The sequence below is a fragment of the Mus caroli genome, unplaced genomic scaffold, assembly GCF_978045245.1.
Source record: "Mus caroli unplaced genomic scaffold, Mus_caroli_1 scaffold_6, whole genome shotgun sequence".
NCBI lineage: Eukaryota > Metazoa > Chordata > Mammalia > Rodentia > Muridae > Mus > Mus caroli.
This window is the reverse complement of record NW_028227261.1, coordinates 34,258,117-34,278,662: the sequence shown is the minus strand read 5'-3', so window position 1 is coordinate 34,278,662 and position 20,546 is coordinate 34,258,117. Positions and strand designations below refer to the sequence as shown.

General features: G+C 40.1%; 1 protein-coding gene across 17 annotated transcripts in view; it reads right to left on the bottom strand.

Moving 5' to 3' along the window:
• The window catches only part of Macf1 (microtubule actin crosslinking factor 1), a 341,227-nt gene that overhangs the window by 114,009 nt on the left and 206,672 nt on the right, over nt 1–20,546 (bottom strand). For 14 of the 17 annotated variants that reach the window (XM_085838977.1, XM_085838973.1, XM_085838974.1 and 11 more), the window contains 7 exons: nt 19,622–19,774; nt 19,233–19,321; nt 16,026–16,161; nt 6,988–12,333; nt 5,631–5,780; nt 2,025–2,240; nt 1,526–1,675 (listed from right to left, as the gene is read on the bottom strand). In XM_085838977.1, coding sequence (XP_085695103.1) covers nt 1,526–1,675; nt 2,025–2,240; nt 5,631–5,780; nt 6,988–12,333; nt 16,026–16,161; nt 19,233–19,321; nt 19,622–19,774 — 6,240 coding nt within the window. The remainder of the gene's footprint in view (nt 1–1,525; nt 1,676–2,024; nt 2,241–5,630; nt 5,781–6,987; nt 12,334–16,025; nt 16,162–19,232; nt 19,322–19,621; nt 19,775–20,546) is intronic. The other 3 variants (XM_085838982.1, XM_085838988.1, XM_085838983.1) reach the window with 1 other exon arrangement.

Below are 20,546 nucleotides of genomic sequence, written 5' to 3'. Positions count from 1 at the left end.
AGCAAGCTTTCCATTCATTTTTACTAACAGCACTATACTACCGCTAACTCAAATTTTATGACTTAATTTTTTTCATATTTATTTATTTTGGTGGAACTGGAACCTGAGTCCGTGTGTGCACTGGGCAGACACTTGCTTTTCCACTGAGCTGCATCCCTGTCTTGTTTAAGACAGTCTTACTATGCTGTTCAGATTGGCCTTGAACTCATTTTATAGCCCAGAAAGGCCTGGAATTTGTGATTCTTTCAGCTCAACCTCCCAAGTAGCTGAAATTAGAGATCTATGCCACCAACCCTGGCATAATTAAAAAAAAAAGTTTTGGAAAAATACAACATTAATTTCTGATCCAAGGCTCGAGAGCTGGCTCAGCAGTTAAGAGCACAGGATGCTTTTCCAGAAAACCCAGGCTCAATCCCAGCACCCAGTTCTAGGAGATCGGTGTCGTCTTCTGGCCTTAGTGAGCACAACAAGCACGCACTGACAGACATGTGCAGGCAAAACAACCTGCAGGTAGGCTCAAGCATCTGTTTATTGTCCATTAAGTAATTGGTAGGGAAATACTGAGACAACAGGAAACTTATTTGATTCACTAAGAAACAGCTTTTTATCTTTAGGTGCTGGAGAGATGGCTCAGTGGTTGAGAGCACTTACTATCCTTCCCGAGGATAAGAAGCAGCTCAAGACCATCTCTAACTAGCTCCTGGGGATCTGATTCCCTAGTCTGGTCTCGGGGGAACATGCATGTATGTGGCATACATATTTACACTCAGGTCCCCATTAATAAGCATGAAACTTTAAAAAAACTTTATAAGAGAGATTTTTTTTATCTTTTTGTTGTTGTTGTTTTTGTTTCTTAAGACAAGATTTCCCTGGCTGTCCTGGAATTCACTTTGTAGATCAAGCTGGCCCCAGACTCACAGAGATCCACTGGCCTCTGCCTCCCAAGTGCTGGGATAAAAGGCGTGATTTAGCCGGGCGTGGTGGCGCACGCCTTTAATCCCAGCACTCGGGAGGCAGAGGCAGGCGGATTTCCGAGTTCGAGGCCAGCCTGGTCTACAAAGTGAGTTCCAGGACAGCCAGGGCTACACAGAGAAACCCTGTCTCGAAAAACCAAAAAAAAAAAAAAAAAAAAAAAAAAAAAAAAGGCGTGATTTATTTACTTCTAGCCTACAGAAAAACCTTACCTAGGTCAACAATGAAAAGCGCTCCACAAATTGTGCAAGATTAGACACTAGACAAGAGAGAAACAAGAGACAGACCCTAGCTGCTCAGTATAAAATAGATATCAAATTGGTAATTTAAAGCCATACTTTGGGCTCTCTCTCAGAGAATAATTTCAAGGAGAAATAGTCAAAGGTTCTGGACCCCTAGGAGTATAATAATCCTAAAAATTAAGCATAACTCATCTAAGTTCTGAAAGGGAGATTTGGCCTTTCTAAGAAAGGTTAAGTATAAAGACAGATTTGGCAATAAGGAAAATAAAGGTACGTCAAAGGGGCGTGGCGGGGATGGGTGGGGAGCTTACCTTGCATGGTTGGAGAGTGTGACTCAGGCTGTCAGCATCAGTTTCAGTGTCATAGCCCTTGCTGTTCAGAGTAAGACTGGTTCTGCCGACCCAGGCTCTCAGATCTTGAAGTTTGCCTTGTAGTTCCTTGTGCCGACTTAACACTGTGGCCTAGGAAATAAACAGCAAGTCAGACCATACCTCTCCAGATCTACCCAGGCTTTGTGTGAGCCCTCCCTTAGGAATAAGAACAAGCAAGGCACTAGGGCTGGAAAGATGCCTGGGTGATTAAGAGCATTTGCTGCTCTTACTAAGTGCCTGAATTTGGTTCCTAGCACCCACACCAAGCAGCTCACAAACATACTGTATGTAACTCAAGTACCAGGGTAAGGGCTCCCTTCCTTCCTTGCTGGCTCCCACACTCACATACACATAGCCCTCAATATACATATGCATAATTAAAAATAACCCTTTAAAAAAAAACTCACAAAACCCCCACACCACCAAACCAAGACACTACCTTTTTTACTTCCACAGCATTCTGGAGGTGGAGGAATCTGGAAGTCCAAGAGTCACTAACAGAGTCTAGAGACTTCTGAAGATTTTTGGCATCTTTCTCTAATGCCTTCAACAGCTGAGCTGGAACTTCTTGTGGCTGACTGATAACAATCCGATCCACACACTCCAATTCCTGACTCACCACGGTGGACAGATCTTTCAATTCCCTGTCTAGTTCCTGAGGAAACAGAGTAAAGTTACCCCCAAAGTCAGGGGCAGTGTGGTGCCTGGAGATCAGTACAAGAGCATGTGCCTTTCTTCCCTGAGGCCTAAATTCAACCCCCAGTATAGAGTAGCAATTTTACCTTCTGGGAATCAACTGTGTACACGTGTTAGCTCATCTACATAGGACTTAAAAAGATTGTTTTTTTATGTAGGTTCCTTAGTTTAATGACCAATCAACTAACATTCCTCAGCATTGAACAACATGCATTGTTTTGTCTGAGGCCACCAAACAGAATAGGTTGGATTCAGGTTTCTGACTCACTGTAACACTCTGTCCACTACACCTTGACTCCTCTCTAAGACTATCAATTTTCCTTCTCCTTTTCCCAGCAGCTGACATGTAAAAGTAATGTGCTTCAAGGGAAAACAACCAAAAAGACGACTCTCCATCGAAACTCTAAGGGGAAAGAACCAAAGAATATAAAAATACCTGAAAATAGTCTTCCCACTCAACTGCTCTACAGTATTCTTACTTCTCAATAGAGAAGCCAGCAGTGGCCGTGGAAGAGTGGAACAGTGTTTTGGGGGGCATAGCCTCACTTCCATGTTAGCCGCCAATTTATACCACATACTGACATTGAGAAACAAGGCAAACTTCTGCAGCCTCAATTGTCTTCATCTTCAATCTCAATGAGTAACTTGGTTTCCCTTTCAAGGCTGCCTTTTGATTCTTTCTAATGTTCTTAAAAGGCGGTAACTATCTATTACCAATTTTTCCTCCCTCCAAAATCCACTGAAAACATTTTTTAGTCATACTATGTCCTACCTCTTTTCTTGCCTGCAACACAAACACTTCAAGAAAGAATGACATTCAGTAATCACCTGTCATCTCATTTAAATCTCACAGTCCATGGAAACCACTTTTTTTTTTACCAAGGTCATCTATAAATTAGTCTTCACTGGACTCAGTATCTCTGCCCTCTGTTCTTCCTAAAGGTCTTTTCCTTCAGTTTCTTCAGGTTTTTTTTGCATTCTTTGAACAACTGAAATAGGGCTGGGGATAGGCCTCAGTAGGTAAGAGCACTTGCTTGAGGAAGCATGAAGACCTGAGTTCAAATCCTATAGTCCCACATAAAAAGCTGGGCCATGAACACATGCAGCCCTAGTGTTTCATTCAGAGAGAGATGAAGAACAAGAAGATTGCTGGAGCTCGGCAGTGGTGGTGCACGCCTTTAATCCCAGCACTTGGGAGGCAGAGGCAGGTGGATTTCTGAGTTTGAGGCCAGCCTAGTCTACAGAGTGAGTTCCAGGACAGCCAGGGCTACGCAGAGAAACCCTGTCTCGAAAAATAAAAAAAAAAAAGAAAGAAAGAAAAAAGAAGATTGCTGGGGTTTGTTGGGTAGCATCCTAGTTCATATTCAGTGAAAGACCTTTCTGAAGGGTGTTAAGATGAAGGGTGATAGAGTGGGACAATGAAATAATTCTCTGTGGCCCACTTGTGAGTACTCTCAGGTGTAGTGTGCATCTACACATATACAAAAGAGAAAGGAAAAAAAAACCCCACTAAAACCAACTAACTAACCAACTAAGTATAAATGGTTTTACTTCTGAAATTGCGAATCAGTGTTTTGGTTTAACAAACACACACGCATGCTCGTGCAGCGTGTACAGTCTGCAGACAACCTGGAGTATCGTCTTCAGGAGTTCCATCTACCTCCTTTGAATCAAGATCTGTTAATGGTCTGGAAGCCACCATTTATGATAGCCTAGTGAGCTTCTATAGGAATCCTCTCATTTCTGCCTCCCCAGTGCTGGGATAACAGATGGATCCCAGTGTGCCTGGCTTTTGTTTGGTAAGACAGTCACTGTGTAGGCCCGGAACTCACTAGGTAGACCAGGTAGGCTCAACCTTGTGGTGATTCCTTTGCCTCTTTCTCTTAGTAGAAGGATTACAGGCAAATATATTCCCATATCCAGCTACAAATTTAGTAAAACACTGCTGGTTTTCCCAGCAGGAAAGCACAATCATTATGGGGCTGGAGAGATGGCTCAGTAGTCAAGAGCACCTACTGCTTCTCACACCAATGCTGGGCAACTTACAACTAACTACCTGTTGATTCTAGCTCTAGCCTTCATAGGTACCTACAATCACATGCACCTACTCACACACAAAGATACACATACATGCATAATAGCAAAATTTATTTACTTCACTTATGGAAAGAGTGTCCTTAGATCTCTGTTCTAGAGAATTCCAGTTATACTTTTCCAATGTTATTATTAATGTTACAGTCTTTTAAATGGTGTTAAAATTGCATTCATTCATTCATTCATTCATTTTATTGAGTTTGCATGTGCTACAGTGCAAACACAGTGTGGAGGTCAGAGAACAACATGCAGGAATTCCTCTCACCTATTATGCAGATCCTGGAGATTGTTGAACTCTGGTCGATAGGCTTGACAGGAAGTGCCTTTATTCATTAAGATATTTCACTGACATATGCTGGTGATTTCTGAACTGTCTAAAAAGTTGCCCACAAACCCTACATGCAGAGATGGGTCTGATAAATATAGGCTTCACTGAGGGGATGGGATTGGGCCCCACGCTTGGGAAATCATTTCTAATATCACCATTAGGTCTTCCATTTCCGTGGGTGGGTGGGTCAAATCATGGAAGGTCAAATGAAAATGAAGTTCATGGATTAATCACCTTCATCTAATCCTATGACTTCAGAAAAGAACCCTTGCCTTCATGTGTGTCTTCCTATAGAATCTAAGCAGATGCTTTCTTCAGAAGACAACCTTTAGTCTTCTAGAAGGAGGAAAAAACATATGCAACTGCTATGCTACTGAAACAGGTTGGCAATCTGTAGGTTTACTTGCTTCTTACACTTAAACAACTTACAACCCCGTCTGCATCTGCATCTGCTTTCTGGTGTCACTATAAAGGGGCTTTAGGGACTTATGCAATGTGACTTCACCTACTGAAGTTTAGGAACTAGTATTCTCAGGTTAGCTAAAAGTAGACCTTATTAAAAATTTTTATATTTTATTATTAATGTGTGTGTGTGCCCGTGTAAGTGTATGGAGGCCTTCGAGTGCTGGGATTAAAGGGGTGAATCACCATGCCCAGGTTACTTCAAATTTCTTAACCAATCACACTGTTTTTGAACTTAACTTCATTAAATCAAAGATCATACAGGTAGCATATGTCTATATAAAGTACATTCTTAAAATCTTACTTGCTCTAGCCCGGCATATCCTACTAGACAAGAAGTCTAAGATTTTCTTTCAATGGGGGATAATGAAGGCAGGGTCTTGTAAACCTTGAACTCTTCAGGGTAGCTAGCTAGAGGCCACCATCTGGAAGCCAGTGGGCATGGAGGAATCTTTGGGTACTTACCTTGGCCTGACCCAGTAGATCTTGCAGCTCTGCCACATTAAGCTCCAAAGGCTGAATCTGTTTGGTTCTCATTTCAATGTCCCGTAACAGAGACAGATAGGAGACCAATTTCTCATCATGTTCTAAACAAAGTCTCCGGGTAAACACATTCTGTTGAGCCAAAGTAAAACTCATGAAGCTCTGTTGTTTTCCTTAAAGTCAGCTTTTAAAGTAGAAGCAATTTTTACTACACATAAGACAGGATGAAATACATTATCCTGTTGGAGCCATTTCTAAACAATTGACAGAAATCATTTTATTGACTTCCTCAGAGAGCAGGAGCTCAAAATTATTAATAAATATCACTTAAAAACAATTCTAAAAGCTATTCTAACTTCAAATAATATCATTCTAATATTTCAAATTAGCTTCAGTGTTTTTAATTTTAGAACTCTCGGGCTGGAGATAGATCTTGGCAGTATATGATTTTCATAGGAAGCTGAGTTCAATGCTGGAGTCACAAAAATAAAAACAGTGAACAAAAACGCTTGCAATTTTTAGAAAGACAGTCACAGGTAATACCTAATTTTCTAACAACTATATTATGGGTGATAAGTGAACTAATAACTTAAGAGAATTAGCTAAGACAAAATAAATACCTATGTGTATATATATATATATATATATATATATATATATATATATGTGTGTGTGTGTGTGTGTGTGTGTGTGTGTGACTTTTGTACCCAGTTAAGATTTATAGCCGGAAGCTAGGGTTGAGGATATATAGCTCAGTAGTAATAGAGCACTTGCCTAGGAAGCCAAAAAAAAAAAAAATCATCATAGCATTAGAGCTATTTATATCTTTTTGTTTGTTTGTTTTTGTTATTTTGAAACAGGGTTTCTCTCTGTATCCCTGGGTGTCCTAGAATTTACTCTATAGATCAGGCTGGCCTCAAACTCAGAGATCCCCCTGCCTCTGCCTCTTGAATGCTAACACTACTTATAGTTTGGGAACTAGTATTCTCTGGTAAACTAAAAGCAGACCTTATTTTTTTTTCGTTTTAAAAAGGATTTATTTCTTATTTTCTCTCTCTCTCTCTCTCTCTCTCTCTCTCTCTCTCTCTCTCTCTCTCTCTCTCTCTCTCTCTCTCTCTCTCTCTCTCTAAAAAGCCAGAAATGATGATGTGTATCTTTAATCCCAGAATGGGGGCAAGAGGATTGCCACAAGTTGGCGGCCTCCCTCAGGATACATAGTGAGCGCCAGGCCAGCTAGGGTCACATAGCTAAACCCTGTTTCAAAACCAAATCAAAACTAACCAAACAAAAATCCTCCCAAACCCTAATAAAACAGAAACCACCACATTGGGATACTTGCCTGAGTTGCTCTGCAAGGGTCTGTGTTTACACCTTCACTCCCCTTCCCACTGGGTATAGCCATGAAGGGGCCTTGTTCTTGTTCATCTCCAAGGATCTCTTTGTGCTTTTCCTTAGGTATCTTCCCATCCACCTTCACTACAGAACATGGCACGGACAGTGGCATTTCCTCCCTGATTTCAGAAACGGTGGGAATGACCGCATCATGCTGCCTTATATTCTTGCTCTGCACTGTCCTCGTGGGCAGTTTCTCCGGAAGAAGAGATGCCAAGACCCCGGGTCCTCTTTGGCCCACTCTATCTTCAGAGGACCCTTCTGTTGTGTCTCTAATGAGGGGATCTACTACTTCTAGAGATTTTTTTGCCTGGGTTGTTGTTATTTTAGATTTCTGATGTTCACAAGACTTGTGGTCTGCTTTGCTATCCTCATGAAGACCCTTTATATCTGAAGAATCTAGATAACTGACACCTTCTGGATCTAGAGTAGAAATTGTGGTCTCTTTCAATTTATGGGATCTTGTTGGGTCCATAGGTATTTCTTGATGTAACTTTTCTATGTAATTTTTGGATGGGAAAATCTTATCTTTGGTCTCTGCACTCTTAGATGTAATATATAGGTCTTGGTCATCAGTAGTCTCCTGTCTTGTGGTAATTTGGGCAGCCATGTCTCCTTTGGAAATGTGGGGTACATCTGAAATTTGGGGTTCTTCATCTGATTCCTGGGAGTTCAGTCTTTCTGGTCTTGGGATCTCAGAAGATAATGGTTCTTTCTGAACAATACTAGCAGTTTCTTGAGATAATTTTTCTTCCAGTTTTAAAATTGAGCAGAGGTTTACAGTTTTTGTTTCCCCTTCACTAAAGAATGGTAAAGCATCTTGATTTGTTAGGGAAGCACCTTTGGATGTCATCTGGGAAGGGACGCCTTCGATTTTACAAACAACAGAAAAGTCCTTTTCTCTGCCAGCTTCTTTTCCCTTGTCATTTCCAATCATTTTCATAGATTGGCTCTTTACAAAGGAGCCATGTTCATCACCAATTGTAACTTCCTGGTTCAACTCTTCCTCAGAAAGAACTGCTGCTACCCTGCTCATTTGGACACTTTGCTCTCCACCCATCTCTCTCCTCACTCTCCTATCAACCTTCACTGACTGCTCACTCAACAGGTTGCCTGCTGTTTTATAATGAGATCCTTGCTCTTTTGAAACCATTCTCCCTTGACATTCTCTAGCTTCCTCAGCATCCAGACCTGAGGTAGATTGCTTTACGTGAGAAATCATTTTTATTTGTGTTACTACTTTCTCCTGCTCTACCGCTGCACATTTTCTCATACAACTTCTAGTTTCCTCAATGCGTTTCAAATCACAAGATTCTGAGCAGGGATGTGTCACTGAAACTTGGTATGAAGATTCACCCTCAAAACCCAAAGGACTTGTGATGCTGGCAGATACTTTATTATCTGAAGAAGCTTTCTCATCTTGGCGCTGGCCTTCCATCTCTACTGAAATCTTCCTGCCCTTTTCTGCCTTGTCCCCATTAGAAACCCTTATGGCAGCCTTTCCTTGAGCACACTGACTCCCAGCCTGTAATACTCCCTCATGTTTCTCCTTACTACAACTCTCTCTGGGGGTCTTACTAAACTCAGATAGCAACTCCTTTCTTAGAAAGTCACCCTTCAGTTCACATATTCCAGTCCCACCTTGCTCTGCTAAGGGTTCTATTTGGATCATAGTTGCCAGTTCAGGGCTAATCAATCTTTTCTCAACAGCATCGTTTAAAGTCACTCTTTGACCACTGTATATATCAATAATTCCTCCAGTTAACATCTGGTGAGATGCAATAATCCTGGCCATGTTTTCATCTAACAGTTTCTTTTCCAAAGCTGATGCCAATGTCACTCTTTTTCCTGTGGTCATATCTATGATTCCACCAGTGTTCGCCTGGGCTTCCAAAACCTTCAATGCAGAATCAAAGTCTACTTTTCCATGCTGAATTGCTTCAGTCAGTGTTAGCACTTTGTTGCCCGTCTTGTCTTTAATATCAGAGAATGGAATTACTTCAAGATATCTCCATCCAGATTCAGTGTCAATCCTACATTTCTTTACCAATTCTGAGTAAGGAATAATTGTGCAGTTCTCAGGATCTATAACCCCATGCATCACTCCTGAAGGCAATTCTGTTTTATTAGCTAAGGATTCTTCTTTGTTAGTTTTTGCCAAGGTCAATTTCTGGCCATAAATGAAATCCCCCAAGTTCCCACTAAAGTCCTGGATCTCTTGGATTTCTCTTTTCAAGTCTGGAGAAAAAAGATCTAATTTTATGGCTTCTGAGAAGGAAAGAGCTTCCTTTGTTTGAGGATGAAAAAATTGATAGTGAATAAAGTTCTCAACTTTTCTGAGCTGCCTGGCCACATCTTCACCAATCAAGCCATGTTTAAAGGCATTATCAACAGAAAGTCTCAAGCCAGATATATGATGAATGATACCACCATCAAGTACTTGCTTAGTCAACAGATAAACAGCTTCTTCTCTCTCTAGAATACCTCTATCAATGGACTGCAAAACTGTTAATGGTGTTTTACTTTCAGGGTCCATAAGTCCTGCTGTTTCCATTTGTAATCCGATTAATCTCTCTTTAACTGCCTTTTCAGCACCTCTGCCTTTAGTAGCCTTTTCCAGATTGATAAGTTCTGTCTGGTCGGCAGTGTCTACCAAACCAAGATTTGAGGCCAAAGTTACCGAAAGCTTTTTGCCTCGTTTCAGGTCAACAATTCCACCAGTTATCACCTGTCCCTCTAAAATCCTTGTGGCTGTCTCCTTGTCAAGCAGCCCAGCTGCCACAGCCTCCTTTACAGAGCACAGAGAGTGGGTCCTGGGGTCTAAGATACCACTTATAGCTTTGTCTGACATAAGGACATTATGTAATAATTTTTCATCCATTAGACCTTCATCAATGACTTCTTCAGTCGTCAAAGATTCACAGGTCTGGGAGTCAAAGAAGCCCCGAAACATGTTCAATTTCCCCATAAGTTTCACAGCAGTGTGGCTAGACACAAGGCCTTGGGCTATTGCTTCATTTAGTAAGAGTTTCTGACCTGTTTCTTCATGAAAGATACCACCATCCTGTAGCTGTGCAGATAGCGTGCTTAAGGTAGCATCTTCTAAAGGAGAACTATGCAACAAGGAGGGCTCATCACCATTACCTTCTGTGTCAGTCTTTTCTAATACCACCATCTGACCATCATCTGCAACACTCTGTCCTTCTTGGCTTTGTTTGTGGCTATCCTTAACCAAAAGTTCTTCATTTAACTCTTTCTCCAAAGAATTAACATTCATATCATGTTCTGACTTAAATTCTGATCTCAAACTTACAGAAGTATCTACCTGAAATTGTGACATTTTATTTTGAGACTTTATGAGTAATATTCCAGTTTCACTTGGAATGTGGTCAGCTTTGATGGTTGTCACTTGTTCTTTTTGACATGTAAACGAACACTTTGTGGGAGTTTGGCATTTTGACTTCTCAGTAGAAAGGTCTTTACCTTCAGATTCCTCAGGACATTCTACAAGGAGGGGGTCTCCGCTGATATTTTCCTCCCTCAAAGTTTCTGCTTGCTCTTTCTTTCTACTTCCTAACAATGGTCTTTGTAGCTCTATCTTGACTTTATTGATGACCTTCAAACTGCCAACATTTTCAGTAATGGCTTCTTGTTCTTCTACAAACAGCTCCCTTTCAGGGCTCTCTGCAGGAGAGCATTCTATACCTACAACAGACCTTTCACCTTCTGCTTCAGTACAGTTTTCCATACTGGGATAGTCTTTGTTCTGTGAAAGAAATTGGGATTCACAGGGCTTCCTAGGATGCTTAGCACTGGAAATTTGGGAGATGGTCCCAGTATACAATTCTTGTAATTCCTCAGAAGTGTTGAGCCTTTGATGCTGAATTTCAAATACTTCTGGAAGAATTACTTGACAGTCATCTCTGGATGTTAGCATCTCCACCAGCTCTTGATCCAGCAAAAGCAGCCTCTGTCCAGTGTGTGCATTAATGTAGCTGTGAGTCATCAGCTGAAACAGCAGCTTCTCTCCATGGCTGGATCCTTCCTCTCTTGGGCCTGACACAGGTGGTTTACCAGCAGCAAAGCCTACCTTGCTTTGTTCTGCAGAGTCTGCTAGTTGTATGTGGGGCATCATGTCAGGGATACAAACTGACCTTAAGTTATTGGCAAGATCTTTATCTAGGATACCACTCTCTGTTGCTTTTTCCCAGGACCAAATCTCTGTGAGTGTTGGTAGAAAAAGAGCCTCAATTTGCTGTCGGTTATGGAGAATGTTATGTGCTAATTCGGTAGATACAATACCTTGCTCTAGAGCATCTGTAATTGGGAGGATCTCTCCAGATTCAGGCAACAGTAAGCCCATAAATGACCAGAGGGATTCCAGAATTACAAGAGCAATCTTAGCAGCTACTAGATTATTGGTCACTGCTTCATCGATAGTCATCCTATCCCCTGTGACAGTGTCAATGATGCCTCCTGTCTGAAGCTGCCTTATGAGAATAGCGCAAGCCATATCTTGGTCAATCAAATTATGTCTCACAGCCTCTTCCACTGCAAGTCTGTGTCCTGTTCTTGGATCTACTATGCCACCAGCAAATAGCTGGGCTTCCAGCAGCCGTACAGTGACTTGCCTGTCTATCAGCCCTTCCTGAACAGCACGGAAAATGCTAACTTTTCGACCTGACTTCAAGCTCACCATTCCCCCTGCCAACTGCTTGACAGGCAACAATTTCAACCCTGACTCTTGATGGATGATACATCTCTGCATCAGGTCCAGCAAGCCAACTTTTTCAGCTGTGTTGGGGTCTATTAAATTCTTGGATGATCTCAGGTGAGACTGTAATTCTGAGTGAAGACTTGATGCAATGAAGCCTTGATGAAAAGCTTCTTCCAGATTAATACAATTCTCACTAGGGGGGAGACTGAAACCTCCAGTTGCCAGGTGAACTTCTAAGACTTTCAGTCCAAGTCTCTCACTGATTATTTTCTTTTCAATTGCTTCCACCACAGAAAGGGAGCCTAGGGTCCCTGTAAGACTGCTTACTAAAGACAGAGAATCCCTTAGTCCCAAGAGCTGTTGATATATTGGAAGGTTAATGAAATTTCTGGTGAGACCCTCTTCCAAGGAGAGCTTTTCACTGTTCTCAGGATCAATGAGGCCAGACATGATAATCTGGGATTCCAGGAGCACAAGGCCTGTGTCTTGGTCAATGAGGCCCTTTTGCATGGCTCTGAAGATGGGGAATATCTCCACTGTGCCTAGGTCAATCACGCCAGCAACTGCTCTGCAACCCTAAAAGAAAGAATTAAAACAAAAATTGAATCAGAATCAATGGTAAAAAGCATAACTTTTGAAAGAGAACCACAGTAGATGAAATTCTGATCACAAGAAAGACCTATCCCAAGTAAGTCCCAACCTGTACGAAATACCAAAATGCAAGCCAGGCCATTCATGCTAGGAAGTAATTTTTCTAAACTGCCAAATGTTTAATAGTGCCAAAGTTCACAGATTGCTTAAAGGATGATAGACAGCATTAACTATATCTGAGTAACAAGCTTTATTTACAAAGTAGCACACAGTAGAAAGAAAGAGAATAGCTTTTAAAAAACCTTACTTATTATATACTATTTATTTGTTTATTTATTTGGTGTTAAGGTATGTGAATGTGTGCATGCATGCAGACACTCAAGAGCCACAGCACTCATGTGTAAGTCAGAGCACAATTAGTGGGGTTGGTTCTGTCCTTCCATCATGTGGACCTGGTAGTCATTTTTACTTGCTGAGCCACACTGCATGCCTTGGGTGGCGATTTTTAAAGGTTTTATGTTTTACTTCTTTAAATTGTGTGTATGGGTGCACATGAGTGCAGGTGTCTTGGGAACCCAACGGTATATTAGTCAAGCAGTGTTGCTTGAGAGTTAACTCTTTAGGAGGCCAGTGCTAGGAAGACCAGAAAAAGACAGTCACGGAAGAAACAGATTGTGAACTGCTAGAACCACTGCTTCCAGTCCGGGCAAAAATAGGTAATTGAACAACTATGATAGCAACTACCACTCAGATGTATGAAGAAGGACATAAAATCTTCACAGTGGTCCTTAAAAGATTAATCTTAGTTTGCAGGTAAGAACATGAGAGCCAACTTGAGCAAGGTAACAAAACAAGTGAGTTCAGAAACTAACCTGGTCTCAAATCTTTTGCTATTATATTGTCTCTCTAGATAGTTCTGGGAAGTATGAAATAGTAAAGTCACACCTTAAACAGTTGTTAGTCTCTAAATTCAGGGAATAAGGTAAACCTTATACATTGTTAAAATTACCTTTGTAAATTCTAGAATCACCTGAAGAATTCTCAATTTAAAGCCTTCTCTTTCAGATTCCAAACCACTTAAAGAGTTTAGCCACTTGACTGCGTGATCACTTGCACTGGGCTCTGTTTATAACTTTTTCCTTTTGTTTGTTTGTTTTCTGAGACAGGGTCTCACTATGAAAGTCTGACTGTCCTGGTATAAACTATGTGGAGCAAGCTGGCCTCAAATTTCCCAGCAGCAGACTCCTGCCTCTGCCTCCAGAGTGATGGGAATAAGGGCAGACACCACTATGCCCTTCAGTCATTATCTCTCTAATACGGGCAGTATTATTTTGGATTTTTAAAAACTCATAACTTAAAAAAAAAATCAAAAACTTCATAACTTACTCTTCATAATCTAGACTTAGCTGTCAACCTGTTCCCTGTCTACTAACAAGTACACTTTCGTTTCTATTCTCAGTCAGAGGGAAACTGTATTGAAAGCATAGTTTTTCTCTATGTGTATAGGAACAGTATCTGCAATACAATGACCAGTAAATGAATAAATAGATAACATGTAAGAACACCTTTAACACTATTAGGCCATAGCTTCCACTCTAAAGACTGAACAAGGGTTTCAAGCATGAGGACTGTACGTACATAAGAATGAAGATTGGATAGCAAAGAGGGACGGCTCATTTCTCCATTTCATTGTATATGGACAATTAATGGCATAATTCTCCATGCTATGAAGTATATTATTTGCCATTCTCTTCAATCTTTAATTTCTGTATTGCAGGGTTCAATTTATATAAATGAAACACACATACCATACAGATCTACTATGTGTCTATTTTATTGAGATTGAAAAAAAATGATCATTGGTGTATGATTGTTTACATATATATATATATATATATATATATATATATATATATATATATATATACCTATAATCTGGGTACATGCAACTTTAATCCCAGCACTTGGGATGCAGAGCTAGGAGGATCTCTAAATTCAAGGCCATTCTGGTTTATAGACCAAGTTCCAGGGCCTACCTCAAAAAACCAAAAAGAAAAAAAAAAAAAAAAAAGAAAAGAAAAAAAATCCATATAAAGCCTGTTATAACAAAAGGGAAGACTATTGTAATTTCTTCTGTAAGAGTTATAATCTCAAAAATGCTGACATTGGGGAAAAAAAAAGCCTGGAATTGAGCCAAAGAGAAAAGCCTTCAGAATTCCTTCTAACACCCTCATAACTGAAGGCTAGTCAGGCAGCACTGCACTGGGAAGTAATCCAGAGAAATCCAGTCTACCAAACATGGACATTGTGACCTAGATGAGCAGTAAAAGACAGGGAGAAAAGGAAAGAAAATAAAAGGCGTCTACTTACCCACACTGCAGAGCACGCCTCAGGCAGATAGGAAATAGAGCCTTATGGAGCAGCTCAGCCGTATCACATACACAGTGTAAGCTTGGTGTTAGCGTCCAGCATGCGACTGTTTGTTTTTTTGCAAAAAAGAACCCCAAACAGGTCGTCCTCTTTTCCCTTTGTGCATTTGTGCTTAAACTCCAAAGGGTTAGTGAAACTTGTAAGCAAGGATGTCAGTTAATCAGAACAATACTTTACATGAAACACACACAGTACAGGGACACATCATGCTCAATGTAGTGGTGCTCAGCAGCTTGTCCTTGTCCTTCTCTTCCCCCTCCCACCCCTCTTTAACTTTTCAAAATGAGAACTGGATGTTCTCAGCAAGCAATTGTTAAAACTTTTCACATACTCCCTTATATGGTGAAGCAACAGCCACTAGAGTGGGCTGCTTTACACTGAAAATTCCATAACAGCACACACTTCCTGGAAATGTACTATCAAAGCAGGACTGCTTCTATCCTGTAGACTTTATGAACTTATAAATTTATATCCATGTTTCAGAATCAAGTATATTTTGTTTTGAATAATCATTTTTTGAATCATATAGAACAAATATGATTTACCATGATAGCTGTCTCCACATAAACTGGCCATTGCTTCACAACATAGGAAATAAGCAGGCAAATACACTGTATATCCCAGAGACACATGTATATAACTTGGTTAAATGCACACACACACACAAATATCCAGAAACAACTTAAGACAATCGACAGCAACTATAATGACTTCCATGTGGTTCAAAAGTGAAGGTGAGGTGAGAACTGGTAATGTGCTATGTGATAGGATGGCCATGAATGGTGAGGGGAACCAGCGTCTCAGTCAGTGAAGTTCACTCTCCCTGGTCACGCTACAGAAGGAAGAGGGTTATAAGCATGTTCTTGCCAATATCCACAACCCTTGGCTATCAACTCTTGGGTGACAATGTCTCAAAGGAGTATAATCTTATTGACCTGTGATCAGATACAAATACAGAATTTAAGTTCTCATTAACTGTTTTCCAATATGCAATGGTAAAATGTGGATGGAGGTGGGAGTAGACCAGAAACAGAGGGTTTGCTATAAATGCCCTCTGATATTTTTGACTGACCAACACATCATGGAACCCCAGGAAAGAAACACATGACAAATGGCTGCTAAGGTGAGGTTAAATATTAAGTCACATTGGTCATGGCAAGCTAGTGAACATGACTCTCAATCAGCAAAGCCACTTTCATACCATTTAAAATACTTCCATAATATATGGAGCCAAAAAGTAAAAATACCTTTTGTTCCGTCTGCTGAGCCAACTCGCTTTGGAGCTGCTGGAGTTGGTTTGCAGAACCATCACAAAGGTCATGGTAAGTCTTGTTTAGCACACACAACTGCTCAGAGATCTGTGCCTTCTCTCCTTCTGAAAGCCTGAAGGATGAAGCATTATATTTCTCTCAAGGGAAGAATTCTCCAAACTATATTCAAAACTGCTATATTGTTGCCATGAATAGATTATCTGAATACATCCAGTCTCTTATACTCAACTTTGGCATCTCATGATTCTTAGTGATGTCAATGCTATATAACTCTATGCTTATAGTGCTGCAACTGTAATCAAAATGACCTCCTTGCTTTCTTAGCCTTACTCATATACAACAAATTTGGATGCTGAAATAATATAAAATAATTGTTCAGTTAAATTATTAGACCTAAAAATGTATGATATAGTTTTATTTTATATGTCTTTACTCCTTCCACAGTTATTTTCATTTTAAACAAATTTAAATCTCACTTAGCTATCACCTACCTAGTCATCTTTAATTTGGTGAGCACATTGCTCATCACACCCCTTTCCCCTTGTTTCCTCTCCCAATCTTAGCCATTTTTGTTTGGTTTGGGTTGTTTTTAAGAGATCAGGTCTCTATGTAGCCCAGGCTGGGTGAGCTTAAGCTGGTGACCCTTCTGGGTTAGCTTCCTGTGATGGGATTACCACCATGCAATGCTTACTTAACTCCAAGTTTTACTATTCAACCACCTTTGCTTTAGGCTGGAAACAAGATACTGTCACCTAATATCACCATGGGTTTGTCACCACAGCTATTTATTTCCTGTCATCCTAGAGGTTCACCTCTTGAATCTGGTGAAACCTAAAAGTTGGTTGCCTCCCCCATATTAATTCTGAGAATGAACTATGTTAGAATTTCCTACAAACTGATTGAGATTCCCCCAAGCCTTCCTTGACTCTTCAAATTGCTCTGAGCCTATCATTTTCTCTATTTATCTTCAGTTTATCTCTGGCATCTAAACCCTGCAATGGATTTCCTTAATCAGGTCTTTAATATTAGTCTTGCCTGTCCACTCATTAATTAGATAAAAACCAAATCTCTAAGATCCCACATGATGTCAAATACATCCTTTGAAGGAGGAGGTATCCCATAGACAGTAGAAATCCTACAGGTTTATAATTTTAACTGGTCCTTAGTATGTCCCTTAGAAAATCCAGGTGATAGTCCTCGGTTAATCCCTTTATCACTTTGCATGAGCACTACCCTAATCTTCAATAAACCCTCTATTTAAAAATAAGATACAGACAGACAACTAGCTATTACTTCTCTTCCTTGGACCTCACCCTTGACAATGTCACCTTGACACACCCCTTTCCCCCACACTGCAGGGGAAAAGTTGTCTTGACTGCGGATTGAGACTGTACTTTGGCCCGGTAGTGGTGCACGCCTTTAATCCCAGCACTTGGGAGGCAGAAGCAGGAGAACTTCTGAGTTTGAGGCCAGCCTGATCTACAAAGTGAGTTCCAGGACAGCCAAGGCTATACAGAGAAACCCTGTCTTGAAAACAAACAAACAAAAAGACTGTACTTTGTACCTACCAATTACTTCCAACCTCTCTCGCTCCCCTCCTTCCTATTAGCTCTTTGCTGAACTTAAGGCAGTCCATGAACAGAGGTAAGTGTCTTCCACCTTCTAAGTAAAAGGTCTGTGAGAGGGCATTCTGTTTCTCATTTCTTGTATTAATGCCTTCCTTTCCTACAACCACGCTTTAGGAAAGGAGTTGAATTTCAGTTCCTCGGCCTCCTGACCTCTCATTTGCTTACGGTTCATCATACTGACTCTGACTTCACCCAACTTTTCACCAATACCACCAAAAAGTTCCAACAGCCAAATATATTGGATATTCATCCATCCTTCTTGACTTTTGAGCCCTCCCTCCTCTTTTGAACTTTCCTGGGTGCTGAGGTATTACTCACCAATATTTTCATAGTCATGTTAAGTTTCCTTTACAGAGAAGACCTGAAAGTCCATTTAGGTTAATTTACCCATATGATTTCTACTACATTAGTGACTTAAATCTTTGTCTCTTTAGACTTCTGTAATTATTTCCAAACTTCCTACATAACTGCCCATTGGGAATCTTTGTTGAGTGTAACTAAGGAATGAAAAGGAATCTATGAATCTTACTACATCCTAGGCATTTCCACTCACTCCTATAGGCTCTATAGGAGGTTCTATAGGCTATCATAGCCAACAATGTCTAAGTTATATTATTCTGCAGCTCACTCCTGGGTCTGTGTTTCTTATCTGTGTGAGTGGCACCATCATACAGTCTATGCTAGAAGCCTAGAAGGGCTTTTGTTTGTTTTGTTTTGAGATTATATATTGTGTCTCACTATATATAGCCTTGGCTGGCCTACAGCTCACTATGTAGATCAAGCTGGCCTTAAATTCAGAGCTCTCCCTGCCTCTGCTGGGATTAAAGGCACGAACCACTAATCTAGCAGTTTTTCTAATGATTTTCCATGTGACGAAACCCATAGATTCACCATCATTAATTTCTTTGTAAAAATGGATACATTTATTTATTGTATGTGTATTTGCACAGGCACATGCAAATACAGAGGGCAGAGGAAAATCTGGGCAGTTATTCTCTACTTCTACCCTGTTGATCCTGGGGATTGACTTCAGGTTAATTGGGCTTGGGGGTAAGAACCTTTATGTACTGAATCATCTTGCTAGCCCCTTAATACCTCTTGAATCTTTGTCAGCTTTGTAATCTACTGCATTTCTTGCATTCATTATTTTACACTTGCCTCTCATCCTCTAAAATTCCCCCATGTCAATCATATTTAAGATTTCTCCCCAAAGCTGAGAAGGTTAAACAAAACAAAACAAACAAAACAAAATCTCCTCAGGCTCTTGTAGGAATTCTCCAGACTAACTTCTCATCATGACTGGGATTCAGCAAGTTGCAACGGTCAGACTCAGGCTGGAAAGATGGCTCAGTGGTTAAAGAACTGACTATTCTTCCAGTGATCCTGAGTTCAATTCCCAGCAACCACATGCTGGCTTACAACCATCTGTAATAGGGATCCAATGCCCTGTTCTGGTGTGTGAAGACAGCTATAGCATACTCATATAAATAAAATAAATAAATCTTTAAAAAAAATAAAACAAAACAAAACAAAACAGAAAAAAGCTCAGACTCACTTATGACCATGCTTGGCTAAGAAGATCTGTGAAGTTTTAATGGCCTCAGAAACTTGTTCTTTCTTGGTTGTCAGTTCTTCTGCCAGAACCTAGTAATAGAAATAAAAAAAGTAACTGTTTTTTTTTTTTTTTTTTCAAATTCAAGACTTAAGAGTCAAACATGATTTCAAATAAAATTTCAAAAAACAAGGAGAAAATACAATCTAGGTCAGGCATTATAAATGGGCTACAGATGTTTAAAAAGGTAAGTTTAAAAAGGTAGCTGAAGTTGTTTGTTGAAAGTCTTGGAGTTAGCCTTTTCTAAAGTGAGAATTGTCTTTGGAGCAGCCAATGGGGACTGTTCCATGCATGATTCCACCTGTGCAGAGAGAGATGCGCATTCTACTCACCTGCTGCTCCAAAATGGCCTTCTCAATGTCTGCAGATGCACTAGTGTGAGATGAGGTAGTTGTTCCTTGTGTATTTCTTGCCAGAGTAGACACCCAACCTAAAAGATCTTTAACCTTCTCCACATGTTCTTGCTTTTCCTCTTCTACTACTTTCTGTAACAGGAAATAGAAAGTCAGTACTGTGATCAGTGTCTCACTAGGCTGGCCTGGTGTTATATTTCCAAAGCCAGATAGGAAATACATTGTCCTTTATATACAGAATCTTGTGAGCTTAATAATTTTTAGAACCATGAGAGAACAGAGAGACTACATGGAGTAAGCATTGACATAATGGACAAAAGATATATATTACTATCTCATTTCCAAGGCGAGTCTATGTATGAGTATTTGAAAACTTAGCTTGCAAGGATTTTTGTAATTACAAAAAGATTGCATACTTTCTACAAAGGACCAAAACAGGAATGGAAATGTATATTATATACACTAGAGTCTATTTCCAAGAAGTTCACACATAAACACACGTCTAAAATTGTTTGTATGCAGTGTTGTACCTTTGTTGATACATAGTTCTTATTGAAATCATTATATCTAGTATAACATATTAATATAATATAAATCACTTTCTATGCCAATTCACTTAAATCTATTACATTATTTTTAATAATGTCATGGCATTTTACTGTACACACTATGGGGGTTTCTAATATTTTCCTCCAGCAAATTATGCTTTACTGAAGATTTCTGCTTATCCTATGTGGTGGTTTGAATGAGAGTGCATCCATAGACTCATGTTTTGATTACTTGGTCCCCAATTGATGGGATGGGGAAGGACTGGAAGGTGTGGCTTTGTTGGGGGAGAAGGCTCAGTGAGAAAGGATTTGAGGTGTCAAAAGACTTGTAATTTCAACAGTATGTACTCTTCTTC